This window comes from Planococcus citri, chromosome 3, assembly GCF_950023065.1.
Source record: "Planococcus citri chromosome 3, ihPlaCitr1.1, whole genome shotgun sequence".
Lineage (NCBI taxonomy): Eukaryota > Metazoa > Arthropoda > Insecta > Hemiptera > Pseudococcidae > Planococcus > Planococcus citri.
This window is the reverse complement of record NC_088679.1, coordinates 18,572,497-18,599,415: the sequence shown is the minus strand read 5'-3', so window position 1 is coordinate 18,599,415 and position 26,919 is coordinate 18,572,497. Positions and strand designations below refer to the sequence as shown.

The 26,919-nt window shown below is 33.3% G+C and overlaps 1 protein-coding gene and 2 long non-coding RNA genes across 5 annotated transcripts in view; 2 read left to right on the top strand and 1 right to left on the bottom strand.

Moving 5' to 3' along the window:
* The window catches only part of DCX-EMAP (Doublecortin-domain-containing echinoderm-microtubule-associated protein), a 52,817-nt gene that overhangs the window by 9,567 nt on the left and 16,331 nt on the right, over positions 1–26,919 (bottom strand). For 2 of the 3 annotated variants that reach the window (XM_065355478.1, XM_065355479.1), the window contains 5 exons: positions 5,424–5,651; positions 959–1,075; positions 629–854; positions 312–450; positions 27–176 (listed from right to left, as the gene is read on the bottom strand). In XM_065355478.1, the coding sequence (XP_065211550.1) occupies positions 27–176; positions 312–450; positions 629–854; positions 959–1,075; positions 5,424–5,651 (860 nt within the window). Of the gene's footprint in view, positions 1–26; positions 177–311; positions 451–628; positions 855–958; positions 1,076–5,423; positions 5,652–5,805; positions 6,209–26,919 lie in introns of those variants that run through there. The other variant, XM_065355480.1, reaches the window with a different exon arrangement.
* LOC135840700 (uncharacterized) lies at positions 15,787–16,290 on the top strand. The gene is made up of 2 exons (XR_010557770.1): positions 15,787–16,034; positions 16,115–16,290. It is a non-coding gene; the product is annotated as an uncharacterized LOC135840700 (long non-coding RNA).
* LOC135840908 (uncharacterized) lies at positions 26,316–26,916 on the top strand. Its single transcript, XR_010557801.1, has 2 exons — positions 26,316–26,556; positions 26,669–26,916. It is a non-coding gene; the product is annotated as an uncharacterized LOC135840908 (long non-coding RNA).

Below are 26,919 nucleotides of genomic sequence, written 5' to 3'. Positions count from 1 at the left end.
TAATTGATTAAACACGTTCAATGTACCACTGAATATCTTCGGTATGCCCAATATAATGTCTTTGAGCGTCTTCATCCCGATCATAAAGCACTGCTACGGCAGCCACGTAATACATAAGCTCTCCGGTAGGCAACACCCATAAATTCCTTCGAGAATCTGTCCCTCTATAACCGTGACTGCGCAATTAACAAATTAAGGAATCGTAAATCGTATTTACTGCAAGTATATATATGTATACCTAGGTGCATCGTACACCCGATAAAAATTCTTCAAAGCGATTAAAAAATTATAAAAAAATAAAAAAAGGATACACCCAATTCAAAATCACTCGTTTTTCCGGCGGGTTATTATCTTGGACTGGATGATGAACCGGCGGATAAAAAGTACGTCTCATTCCTTTAATCGTCACCCGAACTGGTTCTTCTTTTAAAACTTCTAACAATGTGTAATCTACACACATAAAAAAAAAAAAAAAACTCGATGTGAATCAGAAGAACATCTACCACCCTCGTGAATTAAAAATAATCTATAAGTCTATTTATAAATGTAGGTAGTAGGTACTGTAAGAGATCAAAAGATCACATATTATTTATAAGATCTATTGTGTATCGGAAATAAATTCAAATACCGGTAGGAGTCGCTTTAATTATTTCATTTTCCGGAGCGTACAATATCCTGGATCGACTTTTACTTCTGGCTCGTACCTGTCGTTCAGCTCGAACCGCTCCAGTCGGATCGACTACAACGGCTCCCCTCGATCGTGACCTTTTAAAAGGCGAGTTCAACGTACCAGTTCCCAGGTAAAATGTATCCACGTCTGAGAATTCGTTTCTCAGCTGCGAAAAACTGCGTACCTGAAATGACGAAACCAATTGACGATTTATTAGATTATCTAAATCATAAATGTATTATAGATCTGTTTTTTTCTTTCTGTGCAAAAAAAAAAAAGATTTTTTACCTCTTGTCCGGATACAGTGTACATTCGTTTGGCACCGTTTATTTTGAGCACTTGACCAAGATCTTCTACTACCTCTTCAAATGGCTGACTTGTTCTTAAATTTAATAACACACGACACTGAAAAGCACACAAAAAAATTAATTAGATCATTTTCAAAAAAATAAATAAATAAATAAATAAATATTGTCATTTTTTTAAATTACACATTAAAAAAATGAAAATTGAAAGAATTTGGACGATAAAATTTTAAACAGTGTTTAAAAACGCAATTCTCTGGTAGGAGAAGAAAGAAGGGAGGTCACATGGATGGATGAAGATGCACAACACAGTCATGTTAAGGCACTGACTTAGGTAATCAATACTACTTCATGGTTTGCCAGGTTGTGAGCTTCTAGTTCTGCAGGAGTTCAGTAACAAAAAAACGATTTTCACCGAAAAAGATAATAAAAGTGAAATTTGCACATTTGAACAAAAATAAAAATAAATTAAAGTAGGTACCTATTTAGTTTGTCCATTTCAAAAAAAAAAAAAGAAAAGAAAATTGAAATAAAATTGGTAAAAAATCTAATTTTTATGATATCTAAAGTTGTACGGGTTTTTTCATATTACTTTGGTCCAAAATAAAAAAGAAAAGTGATATTTGAAAATTTGAAGAAAAAAAGTTGAAATAAATTAAATAAGTATTTAGTTTGTTCATTAAAAAAAAAAAAACAAAAACACAAAAAAAAAAGTAAAATGAAATGAAGTTGAAAAAAAATTAATTTTCATGATATCTAAGGTTGTACACACTTTTCATGTTATTTTGGCCCAAACATAAAACCAAACATTTTTTTTAAAAGATGGAAATCCAAAAAACCATACTTCTGACTCATGAAAAACCTGAAAATTTAGTAGATACCTAAGGCTGGTTTCAAATTCCTTCACTCATGGAACCAATCCTGAGTCTCCAAAAAGCAGAGACCATTTTCAAAATTTCAAACAGTGTAATCTCTGAGTCTTAATAACTAAGTTTTCAAGTTCACTGATTTTAAGTATTTCGCTTTATTTCACGCATGATTCCTCCAAATTCAATATCGATGGCGAGGGGGGTGGGGGTCAGTTTCCAAAGTATACTATCACAAATTGAGACAAAAATGAGTAAATCCGCATTTTTCATTCTCAAGGTCTCTAATTACGAGATTTTCATCTATTTTTTATTCGATTCTGAATTCGGATTGGAATGGAGGGGAAGGGGGTCAATTTTCAAAGTACATTCTAACATGAATATGGAAATTGAGATTTCTTCGAGGTACCATAATTCGAGATTTTGAAATCGTTAATTCTGATTTTTTTCTTAACCCAACTCCTCTCCCCCCACTCCTGATAAGTTTCAAAAATTTCAAAAATTTTTACAATAGGTGTGGAGTGTGGAAATCCAGGACACCTAGAATTTCAAGATCAATAATTTTCAAGCCATTCATAAAAAATGTAGCCCCAAAAGAGGGCTTATTTTCAAAATTTCAAAATTTGAAAACACGATTGTGAGCACTTGGATTCTTGTAGTCAGTGTTTTATTTTTCTGCTTGATTGTTATCTTGATTCCAAATAGAATTCCAACATAAATGGTTTAATGAGAAAATGGGAAGCCGAATTTTTATAATACACAATATGAAAAAAAACAACAAACATTTATCTAGACTACCTAACGAGATATTTAGTGTTTCTAATTTGCTGTTTTCAATGGAATACCTACTTACTTACTAAGTAGGTAGGTATTTTTTTCTTCTAAATAATCGAATACAAATCACAACAAACAGCAAAGATTTTCCATGTTGGAAATTTTTTTTGAAATAGTCAAGTCCCTGAAGACATCAAAATGTCTTTGAAATTATCTTTGGTCGACTTGATAGCGTTTTGAAATTAGAGAACAGAGTAAATTTCGACTTTACAATTTTATCTGGTAAAATTTTGTGGAAATTTCAAAATTCAAAAATATGCTAGAGGCTGCAAAACTCCTCGAAACAGTTCAAAACCGTTTCCAATCGATTTAGCAGGTCAAAAAATAGCGAGATAACATCCCAAATTTTATCTTTCTACAGATTGGTTAGTAAAATTTTGAGTTTTTTTTCTCAATATTTGACCGAAATTTGAGTTTCAAAAATTTACAAAAAATCGAAAAATGCTTCTATACCCTAAGTTTTGGCTTACGATATATTTTTGCATATTCTTTCAATCTTTAGCTATACGAAAGGCCAATTTTTTTTGGCAAGTTTGCTTTAAAGATGTTTCTTAGGATGTTCATTTTAAGAAAAAAATGTGAAAATGTGTCCTAGAGGATCGGAGGTGAAGGGGTGAGGGTGTAAATATCCCTGTTATCGCAAGCCGGACTATTGGGATTTTCATGTTTTTTTTTCATTGTGAACTTTTGAGTCAGATTGAGTTAGATGAGCATGATTTCATTAATTACCTATGTCTTACCAGTAAAATTATATTTAATTTTCTATCCAATTGCATTTTGTTGTCCATCTGAGAATTTTATAACCGCAGAAATACAAAAAAAAAAATACTAAATTGTTTTCAATTTTCCTGACCTTGTAAATATCAACGACACGCGAAATATGGAGTGAGAGAGTGGGGGGGGTGTCAAACGTTACGAGCGGCGAATATCATCAGTAGGTAGCCTAATATGCAAGCTTTCTCATTGGTATTTTTATTTTATGAAACTATGACCGAAGGAGATGAGGGGGGGGGGGGGGTCACGTCATTTTTAAGGATGTTTGTATAACTATTCAGTATTCATACTTTATTCTTAAAATTGATCATGTTTAATTATATAGTTGTTTTTTTTATTAGAAAATTCACACCAAAGAAAAAGTAACTCAAGAATCGTACATATAATTTTTACAAAAATAAGAAATTAATATATGTAGAATGAGATTCAAAGAAAATTTATCACATTAATCATGAAAAAAAATAGAAATGGATACCAAATTGGTAAAATCAAGTTTCTCAATTTTTTTTTTTGATCTTACCCCAGAAAATTTCAGTGCTGTAGCAGAGTAACACCTTCTTCTCTCTATCCACCCCCCCCCTAAAAAATTGCTCGCATTTTATTCCTGGTGAGAAAAATTAAAGCCTCATATTTACATCCAAAATCAAACTTTTTCAACCAAAAAATATTTTTGAAAATGGAAGAAAACATTTCTTTTTTCAAGAAAAACGAAGTGATGCAACATTTTTGGAAAATTTCTGATTATGAGCATCCAAATAGACGTTTTTACTGAGCTTATTTTTGACCCGCATTCGCCTAGGTAGGTACCTACTTGTTTTTCAAAAATTACTTCACTTTCAAAAAGGTGGAAAATGTTTGAATTTTACAGACGTCATTTTTTGATGTTTTTCGAAAAGTTCTGAAATCTGTTCATTAAATCTTTCTGGACTATTTTATAGACTTTTGAGTATTTTTCAGAATACTTCTCCAGGTCATTTTCAGTACATTTTGATCCAAAATTCATGAGAAGTACCTATTCAAATGTCCGAGCAATACGAGAGGAAAATATTTTTACAATAATCTGAGCAAAATCTACTCGAGTTCCTAACAACAACTTGATCAATTAATATGAAGATTTTATTTCTAAAATTTCCTGATTTTGGAGTAAAAACTATCTGATTTCCAGAAGAGCAGAATTATCTGACTTTTTCTTGGGTTTTCAAGGGTTTCAATAAATGAGCGAGAGCATCCTGGTTTTTTCTCAATTTGTATGATTTTCTTGAAAATTTCACGTTTATCTTACGCTAGGACTACTTAAATTCAGGTATTTGCAATTTTTAGGGCGTGGATAGATTCGGTGAAAAGGGGAGGAGTCGGATTTTTGAAATTCTACACGATCAACTATGGAAAACATGCCTCTAAAAACCAAGAAAATACTTGTTATGGTATTTAAGAAGGAACAGATGAGAAGAAGAATACATTTTTTAAAAAAAGGAAAAAAATACGATTCGAAAAACAAGACTTGGAAGCCGAGACCGAAAATATTTTCAAAAATGATGAAAGCAAAGAGACCACTCTGGGCATTCAAAAACTTCGAAAGCAATAGGGAAAAAAGGAGAAAAAAGCCGAAATAACACAAATAACTTTCATAAAATAAGTACCCAACATTTCAAAATCCTCCTCCAAATAAAAATCTTCAGTACAATCATCAAAAAATATAAAACTTTCATAAAATACCCAAAAACTAGATAATATATTTTTATAGGTAACTCCATTCTGAATTGCAATCAGTTTTCAAAAATACTCAAAAACATCAATATTGCAACAAAAAAAAGTTAAATAAACAAAATCCTTTCTTTTCAAACCCCTCGGTTAATTTTTCCCCATAAAATAATCCACTTCAAAGACTAAAACATCAACCTAATAAATCACCTCGAAAATCTCCCTCTCCTCGTACCTACATAAACTGACACTACATCAAGATAAAAATCTTACCTGTACAGTATGATCAGCATTGTTTATAATTCTAATCACCCTGCCGGCGCTGGATTTGCCGGCATTTGCAACAATAGGAGTTGCGGTCGCATTCGCAGCTTCCAAAGGATCACCCATCGATTGTTTTCGACTCAGGCTAGGTTTATTCCAAACCTGAGAACTGGCAGTAACTACACTGGGTCCAGAAGCGTACCAAGATCCACTAGCCTTTTTACCGTAACTGGTATTCTACAAAAATAAATAAATAAAAAACAAAAAATTACCACCACTCGAATTATTCCTTTTTTATCCACAATTGAATCCAAAAAATATCAGAAAAAATATACATCCCACAATAAAATCATAAAATCATATTCTACACCTCAACGCGACTCAATCTTACCGGGTACTCGATATCATCATCGTTAAAATGATGAGAGACGACGGAAAATGAGTAATCCATCGATACCATCCATTAATCGAGCTTACCAGAAACATTAATACTCAAGATAAAAAATAAGCCACCATTGTCGCTATTTATGTATACAATACACAACAATCACCGAGCACTAAAATACGCAATATTTGGAATAACCCACACGTAAAAAAAAAAAAAAATTAACCAAAAGAAGAAATACTATAACGACGACTATATCTTACTACGCACTTAAACGTAAGTAACAAAAAGGCAAGAAAAAAAACTGAAGACGAAAGGCGATAAAAAAATATTATAATAATGTGAAAATGAGCAAAAAGTTACATCACGATTTCACGAGTTTTCTCTTTAAAACTAAAGTAACGGCCGCGATCGTTTTTACTTCAATAAGAAAAACCCCAGCTAAGAGAGTGGTACACATTTTATGCAATGGCGAGGCCATCAAGATAAAAAGTCCAAAACATAAGACGATAATATTATAAATTCAAGGTTGTTGGCTCTCGGTTCTCCCTGCCTCTCGTAATATGCTTGAAAATATTAACACATATTGACCGACGATGGAGTAAAAACACATCCCTTCTGCTCATTAACACCACCTCCCTCGGTATTTCATACCTAAAAGACATGCGATTTCCAATGATGATGAGAACAATATTCATTTTTTTCTACACCGTTTTTATTCTAAACGATATGACCACCCCTTCTCTCTCTCACTCTCACACTCGATGAAGCCAGCCGAAAGATTCCTTGTAATAAGGAATTTCCATATTACATAAACAATCCCATCCCCGCCAGCCCTGCCCATAGAGCCCATAGTTGGCTAGCTTTTATCCTTATACGAGGTGAAGATATTCGTTCGCGTTTTTCTTTAATTTTCTCCTCCATCTTCACCCTCACACGTCAGGGCTGTATGAGGCGGCCGAAAAGTGGCAGCGGAGGGTAACCCAGCCCGGGCCCGGACCTTCATCGCAGGAAGTATGTCCGCACGTAAATATTAAAATTGTGCTAGCGTGGTGGATATTATTATGATTAATTCAAGGATATCATTTATTCGATAAAAATCTAATTAGCATTTATTTAACCTTTTTATTATATGGTGACCTTTGTGTTTAGCTAGCAATTTCACTTTTTAAGATGTAAACGACGCCGAGCTGCTACACAAACACACACAAACACACTTCTATCTGCCGCCTGCCTTCGCGCCCTTATTGTACTTGATGTGCCGCAATTTACCATTAATCTTGCTGTTTGCAACGATGTACGTAGTGTACTCTTCTCTCCTCAACCCTTCATCAACGAAGTACACTACTACGTCTTGTACTACGTCCCTGCGATGACGACGACGACCGCAGGAAGTTCAACGTCATTCTACACAACCCGTCAACGTACGCTTACCTCTGCAGAATTTACACCTGTACACCTCTCTCCTCATCCTTAGGGCACTTTCGAGTACGCAAATGTCGAAATTTTCACCCCAAAATTAGTACGTAAGGTGGTTAGGTAGCTTTCATCGTTGTATTGCTCTTCGTTTACTAGACGGTGGTCACTTCCCTCAACCTATTAAATACTCTTACACCGCTTTAACCCATCCATTTTATTTTTTTCTCCAATAGGAGTAATAAACTGTTGAAATACCTTGAGTACTAGTACTTTTATAGTACGTTGTACTATGTTTGTCCCTGAGTGACCAGTGACCGTCTCGAGTAATTCTCATTTAAATAAGGAGGATGGAGAAAAAGAGTAAAAGTACATTTAATTCCATGTACTTATAAGTTCAACGATTAAGATTATATAGCGATTCGAAGGTTCAAATTTCCATGATACCAGTTCATAATACTCGTATATGTATAATTCATATCGCATCGAATGAAATACTCGAACTTTGCATTTTTCCAAAGTGAGGAGGAGGGGAAAAGGGAAAAGAAAATATGGTAGTATAATTATCAAAGACTATAACGGAGTACCTACTCATCCTTCAGACACGGATGCGAAGTTCCTGAATTTTTAGTTGAAGTCAAATTTCGTCGTGGCATCATCTTCATTATCATTTGATGTGATTGATTCGTTCGTACACGTTTTTTCCCACTTCTGAGTAAATCATTCAAGAAGAAATCATCTTTAAATTATTGCTGACGGATTTGAAAAAGTCAAATTCCTCTTTCACTGTACTGCATTTGATTTTCCTAAAAGGGTTCCAATCTGTTCTTAAATGATTTGTCGGAGTAAATCGCGAACGAACTGAGTCCAGAGTCAAATGATAGGATTAAGAGTGTCAAAGTTGCGTCATAGTTGTCATGAATACCAGATTTAATTTTTCGGTGATTCATTTGTTCGTGAACGATTTTTGTCTTCTGAGCAAATCGTTCGCGAACGAATCGTTCATAAATTTTATTGTTGGATTTTAAAACGCTTTATTTTGTCTTGCAGTGATTAATTTCATTTCTTGGTGATTCAGTCGTTCGCGAACGATTCATCGTTTCTGAGCAAATCGTTCGCGAACGAATCGTTCTAAAATTTTATTGTTGGTTGAAAAACGGTTTGTTTTGTCTTGTAATGACTAATTTGATTTTCGAAAGATTCAGTCGTTCGTGAACGAATCGTCCATAAATTTTATTGTTGGATTAAAAAACGTTTTGTTTTGTTTTGCAGTGATTAATTTCATTTTCCTAGTGATTCAGTCGTTCGCGAATGATTCATCGCTTCCGAAGTTCGGAGCAAATCGTTCACGAACGAATCGTTCAGAAATTTTATTTTTAGATTAAACAACGTTTTGTTTTGTCTTGCAGTGATTATAATTTCATTTCTTGGTAATTCAGTCGTTCGCGAACGATTTGCTCAGAAATAATGAATCGTTCGCGAACAAATAAATTCAAAAAATTTTATTGTTGGATTTAAAACGTTTTGTTTTTTCTTGCAGTGATTAATTTAATTTCTTGGTGATTCAGTGATTCAGTCGTTCGCGGACGATTCATCGTTTTTGAGCAAATCGTTCGCGAACGAATGGTTCTAAAATTTTAGTGTTGGTTAAAAAACCTTCTGTTTTGTCTTGTAGTGACTAATTTTATTTTTTGGCAGTTCAGTCGTTCGCGAACGATTCATCGTTTTTGAGCAAATCGTTCGCGAACAAATCGTTCAAAAATTTCATTGTTGGATTTAAAACGTTTCGTTTTGTCTTGCAGTGAATAGTGGTTAATTTCATGTCTTTGTGATCAAGTCGTTCGCGAACGATTCATCGTTTCTGAGACAATCGTTCGCGAACGAATTGTTCAAAAATTTCATTATTGGATTAAAAAACGTTTTGTTCTGTCTTGCAGTGATTAATTTGATTTAATGGTCATTCAGTCGTTCGCGAATGATTCATCATTTCTGAGTGAATCGTTCACGAACGAATCATTTAAAAAGTTTATTGTTGGACTGTTGGATTGAAACCTGTTTTGTCTTGCAGGGATTAATTTATTATCCTGGTGATCATGTTGGATTAAAAACCCTTTTATTTTGTCTGGTAGCGATTAATTTGATTTATTGGTGATTCAGTCGTTCGCGAACGATTCATCGTTTCTGAGACAATCGTTCGCGAACGAATCGTTCAAAAATTTCATTGTTGGATTAAAAAAACGTTTTGTTCAATCTTGCAGCGATTAATTTGATTTAATGGTCATTCAGTCGTTCGCGAATGATTCATCATTTCTGAGCGAATCGTTCACGAACGAATCATTCAAAAAGTATATTGTTGGAATGTTGGATTGAAAACCGTTTTGTCTTGCAACGATTAATTTATTATTCTTGTGAATCAGTCGTTCGCGAATGATTCATGGTTTCTGCGCAAATCATTCGCGAACGAATCGTTCATAAATTTTCATGTTGGATTAAGCACCCTTTTATTTTGTCTTGTATTGATTAGATTGATTTAATGGTGATTCACTCGTTCGCGAATGATTCATCGTTTCTGAGCAAATCGTTCGCGAACGAATCGTTCATAAATGTAATAGTTGGATGAAAAAACTTTTTTTGTCGTGTACATACCTAGTGACTAATATGAATTTCTGGTGATTCAGTCGTTCGCGAATGAATCATCGTTTCCGAGCGAATCGTTCACAAACGGTTTTTCCATGTCATCTATACGTATAATTTTAATTTTTCGGTGAATTCATTCGTTCGTTAACGATTTTTCCACTTTGAGCAAATCGTTCGCAAAAAATGGAACGCAGTTTTTGATGATGGGATTAAAACTGCCAAGGTTCGTCGTCTCATTCATACCTAATTTGATTTTTCAGTGATTCATTCGTTCGCGAACGATTTGTTTCTATTTTGAACAAATCGTTCAGTGATTCATTCGTTCGCGAACGATTTTTTTCTTTTGAGCAAATCGTTCGCGAACGACTTGTTCGTGATTTTTATTGGTTTAAGCATATTCGTGTTGCCTTGTCGTGTCTAATTTGATTTCCAAGTTATTCAGTCGTTCTCGAATGATTTGTCGTTCCTGAGTGAATTGTTCGCAAACTAATCAACTCCAATTTCTGTTCATACGAATAGCTTAGTATTTTGTAATGTCAAATTTTATGATGTATCCATTCTGTCATCTGGTTTGATTTGTTGGTGATTTATTCATTCACGATCGATTTTTCACCTTGATCAAGTAGCTCGCGTACGATTCATTTTCAATTCTTGGAGATGGATTTTGTAAAAATCAAATTTTGTCACGTCCTCTTTCCCATGTATTTGATCCAACGATGATTTAGTCGTTCTTGAATAATTTATCAATTCTGAGCGAATCATTCGCGAACGAATTGAGCCCAGTTTTTCAAGATGTAACTAAAACTGTCAAGTTTTTGTCGTATCATGTATACCTGATTTGATTTTTCAGTGATTCATTCGTTCGCGAACGATTTTTAGTTTTCGAGCAAATCGTTCGCGAATGAATCCTTCACAATTTTTATAGCAAAGATCAAATGATTTTTTTTGTTTTGTCTTATCTTATCGTGCCTGTTTTAATTTTCAGATAATTCAGTCGTTTTCGAATGATTCGTCGTTTCTGAGCAAATCATTCGTGAAGGAATCAATTCACATTTTTCATTTTTTTTTTCTGATACCTCAAACAGATTCATAAATTCAAATTTCAAAGCAAAAAAATGTTATTGATGATTTATTTATTCTCGATCATTTTTTTGCTTCTGATCAAGTCGTTCGCGAACGAATCATCTTCAAATTCGGACTGATGGATTTGAAAACGTGGAATTTTCCCACATGTTTTTTCGTCGAATTTGATTCAATGGTCAAGTATTTACCTAGGCATCTACTCGTTTTTGAATAATTTATTGATTCTGAGCAAATCGTTCGCGAACGAATTGAGCCGAGTTATTAGTAATGCGGATTGAAACTGTCAAGTCTCGTTATTTCATCTGTGGAGCTGATTCGTTTTTTCAGAGATCTATTCCTTCGTGCACGATTTTTTTTCCAAGAGAAAATCGTTCGCGAACGAATCATTCACAATTTTCATTGATATATTAAATAATGTTACATATTTTTGTCTTGTTATATTGTATTGGCTAATTTGATTTTCAAGTGATTCAATCATTTTCGAATAATTCATCGTTTCTGAGCGAATCGTTCGCAAACGAATCAACTCATGATAATTTGATCCAAAACGCAAAATCTCAAAGACATTTTTAGAAGGGCGCAATTTCACGATTTTTATCGATTTTAAGAGAATTTAAACACGGGCATTTTATTTGAATATTGCTTCAATGAGTCTGAAAGAAAATTGCGAATAATGTACCTAAACATATTCGTAAGATCGAATTGTTCAACTAAAAATCATGATACGTAATGATTCATTATTTTGGAAACTTCTCACGAATATAATGAAAAAAATTAATACACGAAGAATATCACCAATCCACCATCACTATTCCAATTATTTGAAATCTCGCCACAAATCCCAAATATTTTTTAATAAGGCCACGTGGATTGTGAAATATGGAATGTAGGTAAATACATACATTTTTGTTCCTAAAACAAGCGATCGTTCACTTAAGAAAAAATTATCAAACCTGCAGGTAAGTATAACTAGGGCATAATAATTCAATTCTCAAAATATGCTTTTGTTTGAAACTGTGAGAATATTGAAAAATTTCTAGTTGATTCAACACGTTTACAACCATTCATCCTTCAAAAAAAGAGAGAAAAATTATACTCCACATCTTCGATTCATTTTTTTTTTACTCAACTAAAAAAAAAATATGAATAAATGTAATATCAAAAATAGATCCTTTATCGTCAAATTCCACCCATCTCGATTCTATTTCTGAATCACGTTAATTTAGACATTTTTTTTTTCTGACACGAGATCAAAGATGTAGATAGGTACAACAGTGCATTCGCTGCATTAAAAAAAAAAAAAAAAAAGGGAAACATAAAAAGCACACCAACCTACAACTAAATTTCAGGTTACGCAATGACCTGTCGGAAACAACGCAGATAAAGCGTTAAAAAGTCAACATTTTAAAGCACGAAATAAAATATTTATGTCAAAAGCTCCCCCCTTTTAGTGCACAGCTCGAACTTACGTGTTGTGAAAAAATCAAAACCTATTTCATAATCCGTAATTATCTGCGGCGAAAATGAATAAAAATTCGCGATGAAAATTATTATTCGACATCACGAGCACGTGTACATACTACATAGTATTACGTAGGTACTCGTAAGTAGGTAAGAAGGTATGAGCAATAGAGAACTTTAGTTGTGTCTAACACACAGGCATGAGGCCGAGTCAGAAAATTACCGAGAAAAATCACCTCCTCGCGTCCCTCGCTCGACTCGACGTATTGCGTAATATGTTTGGGTTATTGAGGAATTAACTTTTTCCAAATAATCCATGACGTAAAAAGGGTCAATCCATGTTAAAGAGGTTAATTTAAATATTCAACCCTTCGTTATCAAAACTTTAATACAATACGTAGAGTGTAAGGAAAATTTAAGTTCTGGCTAGTTTTATCGCGTCTTTATATCTAGGTTAATGGTATAAAATACAATGTTTACGAGGAATGGAAAAAAATTACAGTTGGGTACTGCAAAACTATATAATATTAATAAAAAAAAATCTCCACCAGACATGTTTCGTAGGTACGTATGGTATACGTAGGTACTTTTTTTCTTTTTCTTTCTTTTTATTTGAATTATTTATCACGGAATGTCTAGAAAAATTAACATAAACTTAATCGTTACACTTTTTATTTTGTTGAGCTTTTTATCGCTGCCCCGCAGCAGTTAGCTGTATTTTATAATCGCTATATTTTTCTATTATGTACCTTTTTTCGAGTCAATAAGCATTTAAATCGGTTTTAAGCATCGTTTATGAATAGGTGATAGAGGGTCGACTTCCGAGCTATTAGATATTTTCAGATGGATATCTTTGTATAGGTGAAAGTACGTTCATCTTTTCGATAATTTCTTCGCATGAAGGTATCAAGTTCATAAATAACTATGTATTGGTAGATATTAGTGTAATTGACCGAATTTTTCCAAAACTTTATTCGAAATTATGATTTTATTGATCGAAAAGTTCGTCGGAATCAACTTTGTTTAATTTTTCTATCACGTTTTTTTTTTTTTTTTTTTTTTGGAATAAATTTTAGTGTTTATTTTACTTTAGTTATTTTAATGGAAAAGAGGAAGGTACTTAACAGATAAATTTTTCATGTGGGTGCAAAAAAATCGAAAAAGCAACCAAAAATACACCATCACAAGGTGTCTAAAAAATAGGACAACATGCTAAAGCAGGACAAAAGCGGGACTTTTGGCAGGGGCAGGAGATTTTTTCAAATGTTTCAATTCGAGGAGAGGACAGGGAAGTAGGGGAAAATTTGGGTAAATTTACTCAAACCAGAATTTTTTTGAGATCAAAATGTTTCCACTTTTAAAAAAAAGTCAAAACTATAAAAAAAATACATACATTTATAACTTTTTTTGACAAAGACGAAAAAAGGACTTTTTAAGTCAGTCAAGACTGAAAATTAGACTTTTTGACAACTTTGGTAAAAGATATTTTATTTTTTGGCCAAAATAGGACTCCAATTTGCCAATTAAGACAAAAATCAACACTTTTTGCATGTTTCGGTAAAAATGAGGATTTTTTTTCAAACTTTGACAAAAATAAAGACTTTGTAAAAATCTTGAAAAAAAACGAAATTTTTCTGATAATTTTTACAAAAATGGTCTACTTTTCCCGCAGTTTTTATTCAAAACATAAAGCTTTTTTGGCAATATAGGCGATGCATACGGTTTTTTGCCATTGTGCCGGAAAACAGAATCTTTTTCGACGATTTTACTAAAAAAAACAAGACGTTTTAGGGATTTTCTATAAAAAAAAGCAGGACTTTTTTTGAAGGTTTTGGGGAAAGCTCGACGTTTTAGACAGCTAGAGCAAAAAATCAATACTTTTTAATTGTTATGGCAAAAAAAAAAAAGGGAAGTTCTTACCTACCCATTTTGGAAAAAATTAGGACCTTTTAGACACTTTTGGCAATTTTAGCAAAACAAAGGATTTTTTTCGGCAAAATTTGACCAAAATAAGACACTTTTGACAGTGTAGTCAAAAAAGATACTTTAAGACAGCTGTTTAAAAAAAAGACTATCTGATAATTTTGGCAAAAAAATTAGACTTTTATGGCAATTTTTCCAAAAAATCAGACTTTTATTACATAGTTTTGACCGAAAAAAAGCTTTTTAAGGAATTTTGCGAAAAACCGAATCAATTTTAATAACAAGACATCACCGGTAATTAAGAGTAAAATCAACGTTTTGGACGTTTCGGCAAAAATAAAAAAAAATTTGAGTAATTTTGACCAAAATATGGCACTTTATAAAATAAATAAACATACATGCTTTTTTAACAATGTTGGCAAAATTGGAACTTATTCTGACAATCTTGACAAAAAAAGGGATTTTTCTCCACAACTTTGGCAAAAACCGAGGACTTTTTGACAATATGGGCAAAAAACAGAATTTTTGGCACTTCTTGTCAGTAAATAGGTCTTTTTTTTTAGTGATTTTAGCAAATAAAAAAAAAACCGAAACTTTTAGGCAATTTTTATGAAAAAAAAAATGCATGGAAAAAGTAAAAATCAATAATTATACGTATTTCTTGAATGTTTTGGCAAAAAGTAGGAATTTCTGAGCAATTTTGAAAAAGATTCTAAGCATTTTTTGACAATTTTGGTCAAAACAGGACTTTTTTCCTAACAATTTAGACAGAACACAGGACTTTCCTTTGATAATTTTTACGAAAAAACAGGACCTTCTTAGGTAATTCTGGCACAATATAGGACAGACTTTTTTTTGGAAATTTCGAATTTTGAAAAAAAATTAGAACTTTTTGCCAGTTTTGACAAAAATACTTTTTGGCGGTTCCAACGACAAAAAACTTCACAAGCTGCATTTCATTTTTGGCAAATTTTTAAAAATTCAAAGACTCATTTACATCGAAAAAATCAGATCAAATTTCCCTTCATTTTTTCATGCAATTTTTAAAATTATTTCACAGGGACAAAAATTTTGAAAAAATTGAATTTTCGCTCATTTAAAAAAAAAATAGGTACTTATTTTTCTCACAGCTCCGACAAGAGGGTATTACGATCAGAATAATGAATAAATTTTTTTTCTCGATTTTTTACGAATTATTTGAATGAATAAATTTTTAAGCGGTATCTTGAATCGAAAAACTTCATCGGAATGTAACCTGCGTATTAGGAATTTACGTACTTTCAGAGCCGAAATCAAATAAATGTGGGTAATACATAAAATACTCACAAAGGTTCATATATTATTCAAAATTTATGATTTTTGATAAAACGTCGGTGAAAATGGAAAATTTCGAGCGGTCGATCAAAGCAAAACATTTCTCATCCAAGACAGCCATACATTCGTTTTCAAATTCAAGGCTAGAATTAACGAAATACGCAAACCAATGTCGAAAGTTTTGTATAAATACTCTACGGTAGCAGTCATTTCTTCAGATTGTACCAGTGTTGTGTGCATTTAATATTAATAAGTGAATCGCGAAACTTTTTCTTTGAAAAAGCAATCAACATGCAGATTTCCAATTTGATTGGTTTTATGGTGATGGCGGTTTTAGCAACAAGTTTGATGGTGATGGGCGAACCCAATCCCCAACTACCTCCAGCAGTGGTTGCTTCATTGTAAGAAAACCCATTGGTTTCAGTTGTGTTGAATAATATTATAACAGGCGATTACACTTAATAACGATATTTTTTTGCAGGTTGGGAAAATGAAGATGTTTATTTAGTACAGATCACACGTTCATCCGATACCTTCTCATCGGAGTATGTTATTTCCATCTACGTTGAAATTGACTTATTTTTCAAATTAAATTATGCAATACAATATGCGAATACTATAATTTCATTCTACTTTAATAAACTTAATTATAGCATGGATGTTGTTCAATTTTTTTGTTGTTGGTTTTTTCTGAGTCCTCCCAGAGGGGGAAAAGTGGACTGTATTCATTATTTCGCCATACCTCGTAAAGCTCAATTTTTGGAGCCAATAATTCAGTTACTAGGTACAATATTCACCTCACAACGAATTTCACACCTCGAAATCGCTTTAAGATCTAATTCAGAAAATATATGTATCAGGTTTTAAATATTTAGTTTGACAAGCTACACTAGCTCTAAAATTTCATAAAAATTAGGTACCACTGATACAGTATTGCTGAACCCATTTTCAAAATAACCTCATCCGTTTTTTTCATTTCATTGAGAATTAATTGAAATACGTATACGTACTTTTAGACGAAAATTTTTGCCCCCTCTCCCTATTTTGAGCCATTCAAGAACTTCCAGCAAGGTTTCAATTTTTTTCTAAGGATTTAAAATTACTCCGGAACAAACAGTACAAATTCGATTTTATTTTCTGTACCACTTGGCACTGGAACACCACTTTCATGTTTCATTGAAAAGAATCCAAATGTGGTGGAGCTGAAGATTTTTATGATTTGGTGGCCCTAATTTTCATGGTAGATTTATCCGAAATGGCATCGATGGTTTCAGGATGAGACAAACATTTTTTGAAAATGAATCGATTCTTCAGTCGATTCAACTCAGCTTGAAGAAAGTTCCAACTCAACTCTTTTCAAAACTCTTTATAAAAAAGAACCGAACTCTGAATCGATGACTCTTTTCAAACGTGTTCGATTCTTTTTCAACTCTTTTACCTCATTTACAAAAATTATTCATGTATCGTTAAAAAAAAGAGTTCAAATTCGAAAATAAATTCAAAATGATGAACCTTTAAATTGAAGGACTCACAAAGCAGAATTTAATGTCTCAAACGTAACATTTAATTAATTTTTCTAACAACTTCGACAACATTGCAATAAAACAAGCAAAGACGAAACTAAGGAGGGGGTGTGAGAGAGGTGTAAAGAAGTGTCAAATTTTGAAAAACGTCGGCAAATTTCGACAAAGTCCGCCAATTTTAAAATTTTTTAGACTGAATAGAGAAGCCATTTTACCGACCTATTTAGAACTGGAATTACATATTTTTGAAAGCTTTTGCCCTTGCTTGGCTCGGACTAAATACGTCTGTAGTTTTTCTGTTTCTGAATTTCTGCATAATATGGAAAATGTCTGGCGTAGGTATATTTGGTCACTTGACTTCCAAACATACTAAATGTGGATAAATTTGTAAAAAAAAAAAATACACAATAATTTACTTCTTCAATTGAAACTTTTCGAAAATTTCGGCTCTCGCTTCGCTCAGACTTGGTAGTTGTGTTTTTTTTTTTGCAAAATCAAACTTTCGAAAGATCTATTACATATTCACAATCATAAACACCCTAAATCAAAAAAAAAAAAGTGTTTAGATAAAAAAACAAACTCTTCACATAAGAAGTAAACGATTTTTTTCGCTTCCCGAACTTTTTCACAGTTGGAATTTCTAAAGAACCAGCATTCAAACTTCAAAAATTTGAAACCAAAAAAAAATCAAACTCCTCACATAAAAAAATAAAGCTCTTTCACTTATCTAAATACGAATTTTTAAAAGCTTTTGCCCTTAGTTTGTTTGGAACTGTTTTGTTTTTTTTTTCAAACTTGGAATTTATGAGACATGGTAATTCAAATTCCAAAATTTTGAAACCGAAAAAATTAAACTCTTCGCATAAAAAAGTGTTTTCCTCAATCAAAATACGAATTTTTGTAAGCTTTTGCCTTCACTGAAATTATCTAGGGAAGACGAAAATTTCTTATAAGAGACATGATAGGCTATAAGAAGACCTCCCTGTACCTATAATGTCAACTAACAGAATTGTTTTCCCATCTTTCGTTTTATTCAAAAAAATTGGTATTTTTCTCTAATGCCAGTCGGAAAATCTTTGGTAGCACATCTCCCCCCTCTCCCAAAGCAAAACTTTTGGTTTCGTCCCATGGAAACAAGGTTTTAAAAACACAATTTTTTATTTTGTTTGAAATTTTTGGAATTCCAATTGAAGTATTTAAGTATATGAAAACCTAAAATTTTCCAACAAAAAAATTTTCATTTCGGAATTTCGGAAGACTAACTCGAGAGACGAGATGTATGAAAGACACATAAATATTCATTGCTTCAAGAGTTACCTAATTTATTTTTTAAATCTGATTTTGAAAATTTGAGAAGTTTTGAACACATACATTCATTGACATGAGATTCTCACCACCCGTTTCCCCTCCAACTTACAAAATTGAATAAATTTCAATAAATTTTCAAAATCATTGTCCCCTTCCTCTCTACACAAATTTTCATTTTACCAAAAACGGAACTGTTTTTCAATTTAAAAACATGTGTATTCATTTGTAAAAAATTTCCCAAATATCAGTTTAACATCAATTTTTTCCAGAATTTATATTGAAATCAAAAACGCTGTAATATCAAACCCACCTCATTCCAATTCTATTGTGATGGAAAAATGTTTCCCTTGTGAGCCGTCGATGTTTCCAAAACCAGGGAACGAAAATTGAAAAATTGTGTTTCTAATTTGTCTTCAGGTGTAGGAATTTTACAGCAAATTTCCATCAAATCGTTTTGAGAAAATGAAGGAAGATTGCGATTCGAATTCCAACTCATTTTTTAATAAAGAAAAGAATCAAACGAAGAGTCAATTTTTTGATCCAGAATTAACTCCAACTTGGAGTCCTGGAGTTGGAAAAAATCTCTTGATCATCGACCTCGCCAGATTTGGAAAAAAAATGAAAAAAGGTATCAAAGTCGTCTCAATATAACTAAAATCAAAAACTGTAGTAATTCAAGTAAATATGTACAATAATAATAGAAAAAACTTGTTCTTCTTCACAACACTGAATTTTCTATTTTGAACAACAACATTACTAATAAAAGAAAAACGTTTCTTGTTTATTAAAAATAAGGCATAAAGGTGTATATATTATTAAAGATTTACAGATTTGATTACACGTCGGTAAAAGTGAAAAAAAGTAAGCGGCCGATCAAAGCGAAGAAAACCGCTGATTTATTTCAAACGCGAGCCTAGAGCCACAATACGAAATACGCAATCAATGCCCCGTTTTGTATAAATACACTTTCGGCCACAGTAATTTCTCAAAATAGCACCAGTGTTGAGTAAATTTAGTACATACAACTTACAAGTGAATCGCGAAATTTCGTTTCTTAAAAAAGAAAAAAAATCAACATGCAGATTACGTATTTGATTGGTTTTGTAGTTATGGCGATTTTGGCCACAAGTGCGATGGTGATGGCCGCACCCAAGCCCATCGATCCAAAATTGCTTGGTACATTGTAAGAAAACTACATATTTCACATATTATCCTAAATGATAACACAGTCGTTAATAATCTTTTTTTCCAGGGTGGGAGGAGGCAGATGAAGACGTTTAGTACGGATTACACGTTCACCGGATACCCATTTTTGATTACTTTCCAACCTCCGTTTAAATTAACTTATTATTCGATTTAAATTCGCCTATGCCTATGCTATAGAATACCCATGAGAATATAGATTACTTTCAAATTTAGTTTTAAATCAACTTATTATTCAATTTAAATTAGGCTATGCCTATACTATAGAATAAGAGAATACAGTTTAATTTCATTCAAAGTAGAATCTTTTTCTTGAAAACAAAAAAAAACGCTGCTCTTAAACTAGCTTTTTTGACTCATTCAAGAGCTTTCAGCAAGTTTTAAATTTTCTCTAAAGATTTCAAAGCAGAGCTTACTTAAATTCGTTTGGAATGAGTACAAATAATTTAGAACTTGACTCAATTTTCTGTACTACTTGCATTGGAATTGGAACACCAGTGTTCTAAGTCTCATAGAAGGGAAGCTTAACGTGGTAGAGATTTTTTCCGATTTGGTGACCCTAAGTCTCATGGTAGGTTTATCTAAAACAGCATTAATGGTTTCGAGGCGAGGCAAACTCTTTTTGAAAATGAATTGATTCTAAAGTTGATTACATATACTCGGTTTGAATCAACTCTTTTGAAACTCTTTTTAAAAAAAGAATCGATCTCTGAATCGATGACTCTTAGTTCAAACGAGTTCGATTCTTTTTCAACTCTTTTACCCGGGTTTCAAAAATTATTCATGTTCACCAATGCCAATTGCACCTCGTACTTTTGAAGCACCATCAAAAAAAAATTCGAATCCAAAAATAAATTTAAATGATAAACCTTTTAACGCTCTTAAGACGTTCAAAGAACTCGTAAAAGAAAATTTTAATGTCTAAAACACAGCATTTATGTAATTCATTTTTTTGACAACTTCGATGAAATTGCAACTAAACAAGTAGACTATATTCTAACCCTCAAAAAAGTGATTCTGTAAATCAAATCGGGGAAGTGAAATGTTTTGCGCGGAAAGTAGGCTTACGGACGAGCTCTTGCTAAAAAAGCAATGTCCCCAGCGCTGGACCCGCTTATTTTCGAAATTGGGGCCCAAATGGGACCGATTTTGGGTCCGTAAATCATTCGAGGGAAGTGTGGGGACATTGCATTTTTGGATAGTGTTGGTATCGTAGATGAAAAATATGCAATGTCCCCAGCCCCCCAGGCGCTTAATTTAGGCTCACCCCCCTTTCAAAATTTCGACTTTCCAATAAAAATTCATTAAAATGCGAGAAATGAACATTTTTGGATGAAATTTATGTATACTAACTAATGAAGGCATGAAGAAATCATATCCGGCGAGTTTTGGTTTTTGCAAGCCCCAGTTGGGGCTGCTGGAGCACCTCCACCCCTAATTTTTAAGTTGGGGTAAATCGTCGATATTGGTGTCGTTTTCATATGAAACGACCATGCTGATGACGAATATGAAGTCAGATTTGAGACAACACCGCTCAAAACTTAGGAATGAGGAGATAATGCATGTGAAATTGAGTAATGGAAAACTGAAGAAATAGTTATTAGAGTCTCAATAGTACATATATTCCGCTCGATCAAGCTATTAAAAGCGATTTTATGATTGATTCTCATTCTAGACACTATTACAAAGAAATTCAGCCTTTGTGACCTTTCATACTCTCCCCCCTTTTCCGAGGGCCCGCCCCCATATTACAAACTGGGATGGCGTATTGCCTTCCTTATGGCTGGCTCCCTCGAAAAAACTCAATCATTATGTACTATTGAGACCCTACTCAATAGTACATTTCTGAACAAAAATGAAACGAATGATGGAATATGTTATACAAAAATATGTAATAAGAACAATACTAAACGGAACCTAACGAAAAAGCAACGAATGGAAAAAATACAAATGACTACGAAATTCAAAAAAACGATAATATGATACAAAGAAAAAAATAAATCAGTAAATAAGACGGTAACACCAGTTTTATAAAGTCGGATTTCTTTGATGAGTTGCATATTCGGAAGGGGTACAGTCAAAAATGTAATTCGTAATCGTTAAAATGTTTTACATATTTTTTTTTTAAAAGTTGAATCAATAAACTTACTTAGGTCGCACAAGCCACCCGAAATTCCGCATCCGAATTCTCCGTTGGGCATTCCCCAAATGGGTTATTTCCCAAATACTTACCGTTTTCCTAAATCCCCTTTTCCCAAAATTCAAAATCCCGAATGACCACTTTCCTGAACATTTTTATCGCGAATTTTAAAATGCTAAAGTAAATTTTCTCCAAATGCAAAAATTCTAAATATTTTTTGTTTCTTTTTATGGAAACGTGTACGCGTAAGTAAGCTGTCACCGATTCGGAATCTCAGGGCTTGTACTCAACTCAATCCACCCCCCCCCCAAATTTTGACCAATTTCAACCAACTTCAGAACACGATTCCCAATTCAATCGAATTTTTCCAATACACCACACCCAATCTCAAAGGCGCCCCTGTCTTCCTCTACACCCTGAGAACCTGATGTTGCATTTATCTATGTCCCAATTTTTCGAACACTTTTCAAAATGTTAGAGCTGGAAGGGCATTCAGAGGAGAGTGCTTGCAACCTTGAAATGAATAAGTGAATATTTGTACTCAGCATCCTCGGAAACCAAACAAATGACAGGCCATAAGTCATTTTTTCAATTTTTTGAGAATATATCGAGGACATTTGGGAAACATACCTATTAGAGGAAGAGAAGGGGAGGTCAGAGAGACCGGATCGGAAAATTGAGTAAATTTCCGAACTTATAGTACCTTTAAATTGGTAACAATCGATAAGTCACTTCATTTTCAAAGATTTTTTGTATTTTGTTTGATCGAAATTGCGAATTCTTGTTCCTTCAAAGGGTGAAAAGATCCCATTTCGAAAATTAAATAGCTTTTTGAACAGAAGAAAAGAAAGTGTTGACACTCATTCGTTGAAAGAGAAATTTTTCGGGATTTTGAGAAACAAAGGATTCGAGAAACATCCCATTTAAGAAATGTGCATTTGGGAGCTCAGATTCGAGAAAATTACCGTTAATTCATTGGGTAATTCCATTTCAGACTTGGGGTATGCCAAAATAAAAAAATAAACATTTTGGTAGCACTCCAACGATATGATTGGACTTTTTTGTGGGAGCCAGCCATAAGGAAGGCAATACGCCATCCCAGTTTGTAATATGGGGGCGGGCCCTCGGAAAAGGGGGGAGAGTATGAAAGGTCACAAAGGCTGAATTTCTTTGTAATAGTGTCTAGAATGAGAATCAATCATAAAATCGCTTTTAATAGCTTGATCGAGCGGAATATATGTACTATTGAGACTCTAATAACTATTTCTTCAGTTTTCCATTACTCAATTTCACATGCATTATCTCCTCATTCCTAAGTTTTGAGCGGTGTTGTCTCAAATCTGACTTCATATTCGTCATCAGCATGGTCGTTTCATATGAAAACGACACCAATATCGACGATTTACCCCAACTTAAAAATTAGGGGTGGGGGTGCTCCAGCAGCCCCAACTGGGGCTTGCAAAAACCAAAACTCGCCGGATATGATTTCTTCATGCCTTCATTAGTTAGTATACATAAATTTCATCCAAAAATGTTCATTTCTCGCATTTTAATGAATTTTTATTGGAAAGTCGAAATTTTGAAAGGGGGGTGAGCCTAAATTAAGCGCCTGGGGGGCTGGGGACATTGCATATTTTTCATCTACGATACCAACACTATCCAAAAATGCAATGTCCCCACACTTCCCTCGAATGATTTACGGACCCAAAATCGGCCCCATTTGGGCCCCAATTTCGAAAATAAGCGGGTCCAGCGCTGGGGACATTGCTTTTTTAGCAAGAGCTCGTCCGTAAGCCTACTTTCCGCGCAAAACATTTCACTTCCCCGATTTGATTTACAGAATCACTTTTTTGAGGGTTAGAATATAGTCTAAAGGTCAAAAAATCCACGACTTTTGATTTTGAAAAATTTTCGTTTCGAAAGGTCATAGGCACTTAAGAAAGGTGAAACAGCCCCCGAAAGATTTTGGGTTCGCAAATACGATGGAAATTGAGGAGGTGAAAATAAAGCGAAATCTGACGTTATATGTGCGTTCTCAGGTGGTTCGGTTCATATGAAAACGACGCCATCGCCACATACATATGGTAAAAGTGGATCCATTTCAAAAATAGTGGAAATTATAAGCAGGAAGCTGAGGATCTTAAGGGGCTGAGTAAGAGTAAAACAAAATCTGACGCAATATTTCTGCTCATGGGGTTCGAATCATACGAAAACAACACCGACATCATCAAAGTAACTTTATTTAAAAAATTGTTAAAATTTAGGTGGGTAGCTGAAGACTCTGGAGAGGATCATCCTTCACGACACGCTGGTAAAAATTTTGAAAAAAATATACAACGTTTAGAGGACAAAAAAACATCCAAAAAACGTGTTTATAAAATTGTATCTCGCAATTTTCATCGTTAAAAAGCATAAAATAAGGTGAAAAACGCTATTTCGAGGGGTAAATATAAGGGGAAAAATTTTTATGGGGATACCTCCTATGTGTATCTACAACATACTAGAAAATCAGAAAAATCGGTTCACACTGGACTGATGTAAATTTTTTTATTGTAAGTTCATAAAGAGATTGAGACTTTTTCAAAAAGAGAAGGAGCTTGCGGGGTCTGAAATTTTTCACACGAATGTTTCTTCAAGGTACCTACATTCTATGCAAATATCAACCTGAAAGCTCTCGAGGGCCATTTCCTCCCTCTTAAGCGTCTATTACCTTCTTGGAATTCCGGTTGAAGTATTATAAAAACCTTCAACATTTTCCAACAGAGTAATTTTCATTTTGGAGACTACTCGAGATATAAGTACGAAAAATAGATGAACATTAATTGAGGAGGTGGATAGCAAAACGCAATAACTCCAAAATTACGAAAATTGAGTTTGATATCTATCCTTATGTAAAATTCAACGGCGAATCCATTCCCGGTGTCAGATTTTGTCCATCAGTTGAATATCATAGCGCAATCGAGGAAAACAAGTCTGATTTTAGAGCTAAATGCACTGAAAAATGAGATTTTGTTTGCAAAACGCAATAACTCCACTACTTTTTATACATTTCAGTTGCGCAGATGTGGTAACACTGTTTTTTTTTTCATCGGGTGGGTACTGAAAATCGTTGGGTAAGAGTTACTTAAAAAAATGGTGCTTTCGTTGCCACTCTCTTAATGCCATATCACACACAGGAATTGTTTGAATTTCACATTCCAGTTTTTTAATTGTTTTTTATCGAAAATTCTCGATTAAACATCAATTTTTTCAAATAAAAAATACGTTTTTTTGCAGAAAAACACCAAAAAAAAATTTTGCGTTCAAAACGCAATAACTTTTTTTTCTTTTCCTCACTGTGCTTACCCAGGTGACCGAAATTTTGAAATTGAGTGGAAATTTTATTTGTGGCACCTTCCCCTTTCATTTGACACCAATTTCGGAACTCGACCCCCCCACCCTTCCCCTCCTGACAATTTTTCCTAATTTCCCAAAAAAAAAACAAAAATGGAGTTATTGCGTTTTGCTATCCACCTCCTCAATTGCTGCAATAGAAAATTTATTTTTGGAATCTGATTTTGAAAATTTAGGAGAATTCATACATTTATTGACATAAGATTTTCACTTCCCATTTTCCCCTCCAAATTCCATAATTGAATAAATTTCAACAAATTTTCAAAATTGTTGCCCTCTTCCTTTCTACACAAATTTTTTTCACCAAAAATGAAACTGTTTTCCAACTTGAAAACATATTTTTTTGCCAAGAATTTCCAAAAACATCAGTTTTATAAAATGTAGATGAGAATTATTTCGAAATCAAAAAAGGTGTAATATCTGACCCATTTCATTCCAATTATGTTGTGATGTGAAAATTTTTCCGAAACCCAGGGAATGAAAATTTGTAAAGTTGTTTCTAATTTCTCATCCATGAGCCCATATGGAAAAAATTTTCATGTGATAGAATTTCAAAACGAATTTCCATCAGATTGATCTTTTGTTTCCATCTACATTCAGCATCTTTAAATTTGGCTATGGAAATCCACTTAGGTGATCGTTTTGAAAAAATAAAAGAAGACTGCAAATCAACTTTTAACTCATTTTTGGATAAAGAAAATACGAGTAATCAAACGAAGAGGCAATTTTTTGATCCAGAATTAACTCCAACTTGGAGTCTTTGAGTTGGAAAAAAGCTCTTCGCCAAACCCTGGATGGGGGTTCTCTCAAGATTGACCTTGACAGATTTCAGAAAAAAAATTGAAAGAAGAATACAAGTACCTAGGTGTACAATAATAATAGATAATACTCGTTCTTCACGACACTGAATTTTCTATTTTGAACAACAATATTACTAATAAAAGAAAAACTTTTCTTGTTTATTAAAAATAAGGCATAAAGGTCTATGTATTATTAAAAATTTACCGCTTTGATTACAAGTCGGTAAAAATGAAAAAATGGGCGGCCGATCAAAGCAAAAAAAATTGCTGATTTATTTCAAACGCGAGCCTAGAGCCACAGTACGAAATACGCAATCAATGTCCCGTTTTGTATAAATACACTTTCGTCAACAGTAATTTCTCAAAATAGCACCAGTGTTGAGTAAATTTAGTACATACAACTTACAAGTGAATCGCGAAATTTCGTTTATTAAAAAAAAAAAATTAACATGCAAATTACGTATTTGATTGGTTTTGTAGTTATGGCGATTTTGGCCACAAGTGTGATGGTGATGGCCGATCCCAAGCCTCTCGATCGAAACGCGCTTAAATCATTGTAAGAAAACTATTTCGCATAATATTATACGCACACATTACACCACTATTTCAGCAGTGAGAATGATGATTAAAAGGTAATACCTAAGTCCTTAATAATATTTTTCTTTCAGGGTGGGAAAATGAAGACGTTTAGTGCAGATTACACGTTCATCGGATACCCATTTTTGATTACTTTCAAACTTAGGTTTAAATCAACTTATTATTCAATTTAAATTCGGCCATGCCTATGCTATAGAATATGAGAATATGTATTACTTTCAAATTTACGATTAAATCAACTTATTATTCAATTTAAATTAGGCTATGCTTATCCTATGCAATAGAATATGAGAATATACTTAGTTCAATTTCATTTCAAGCT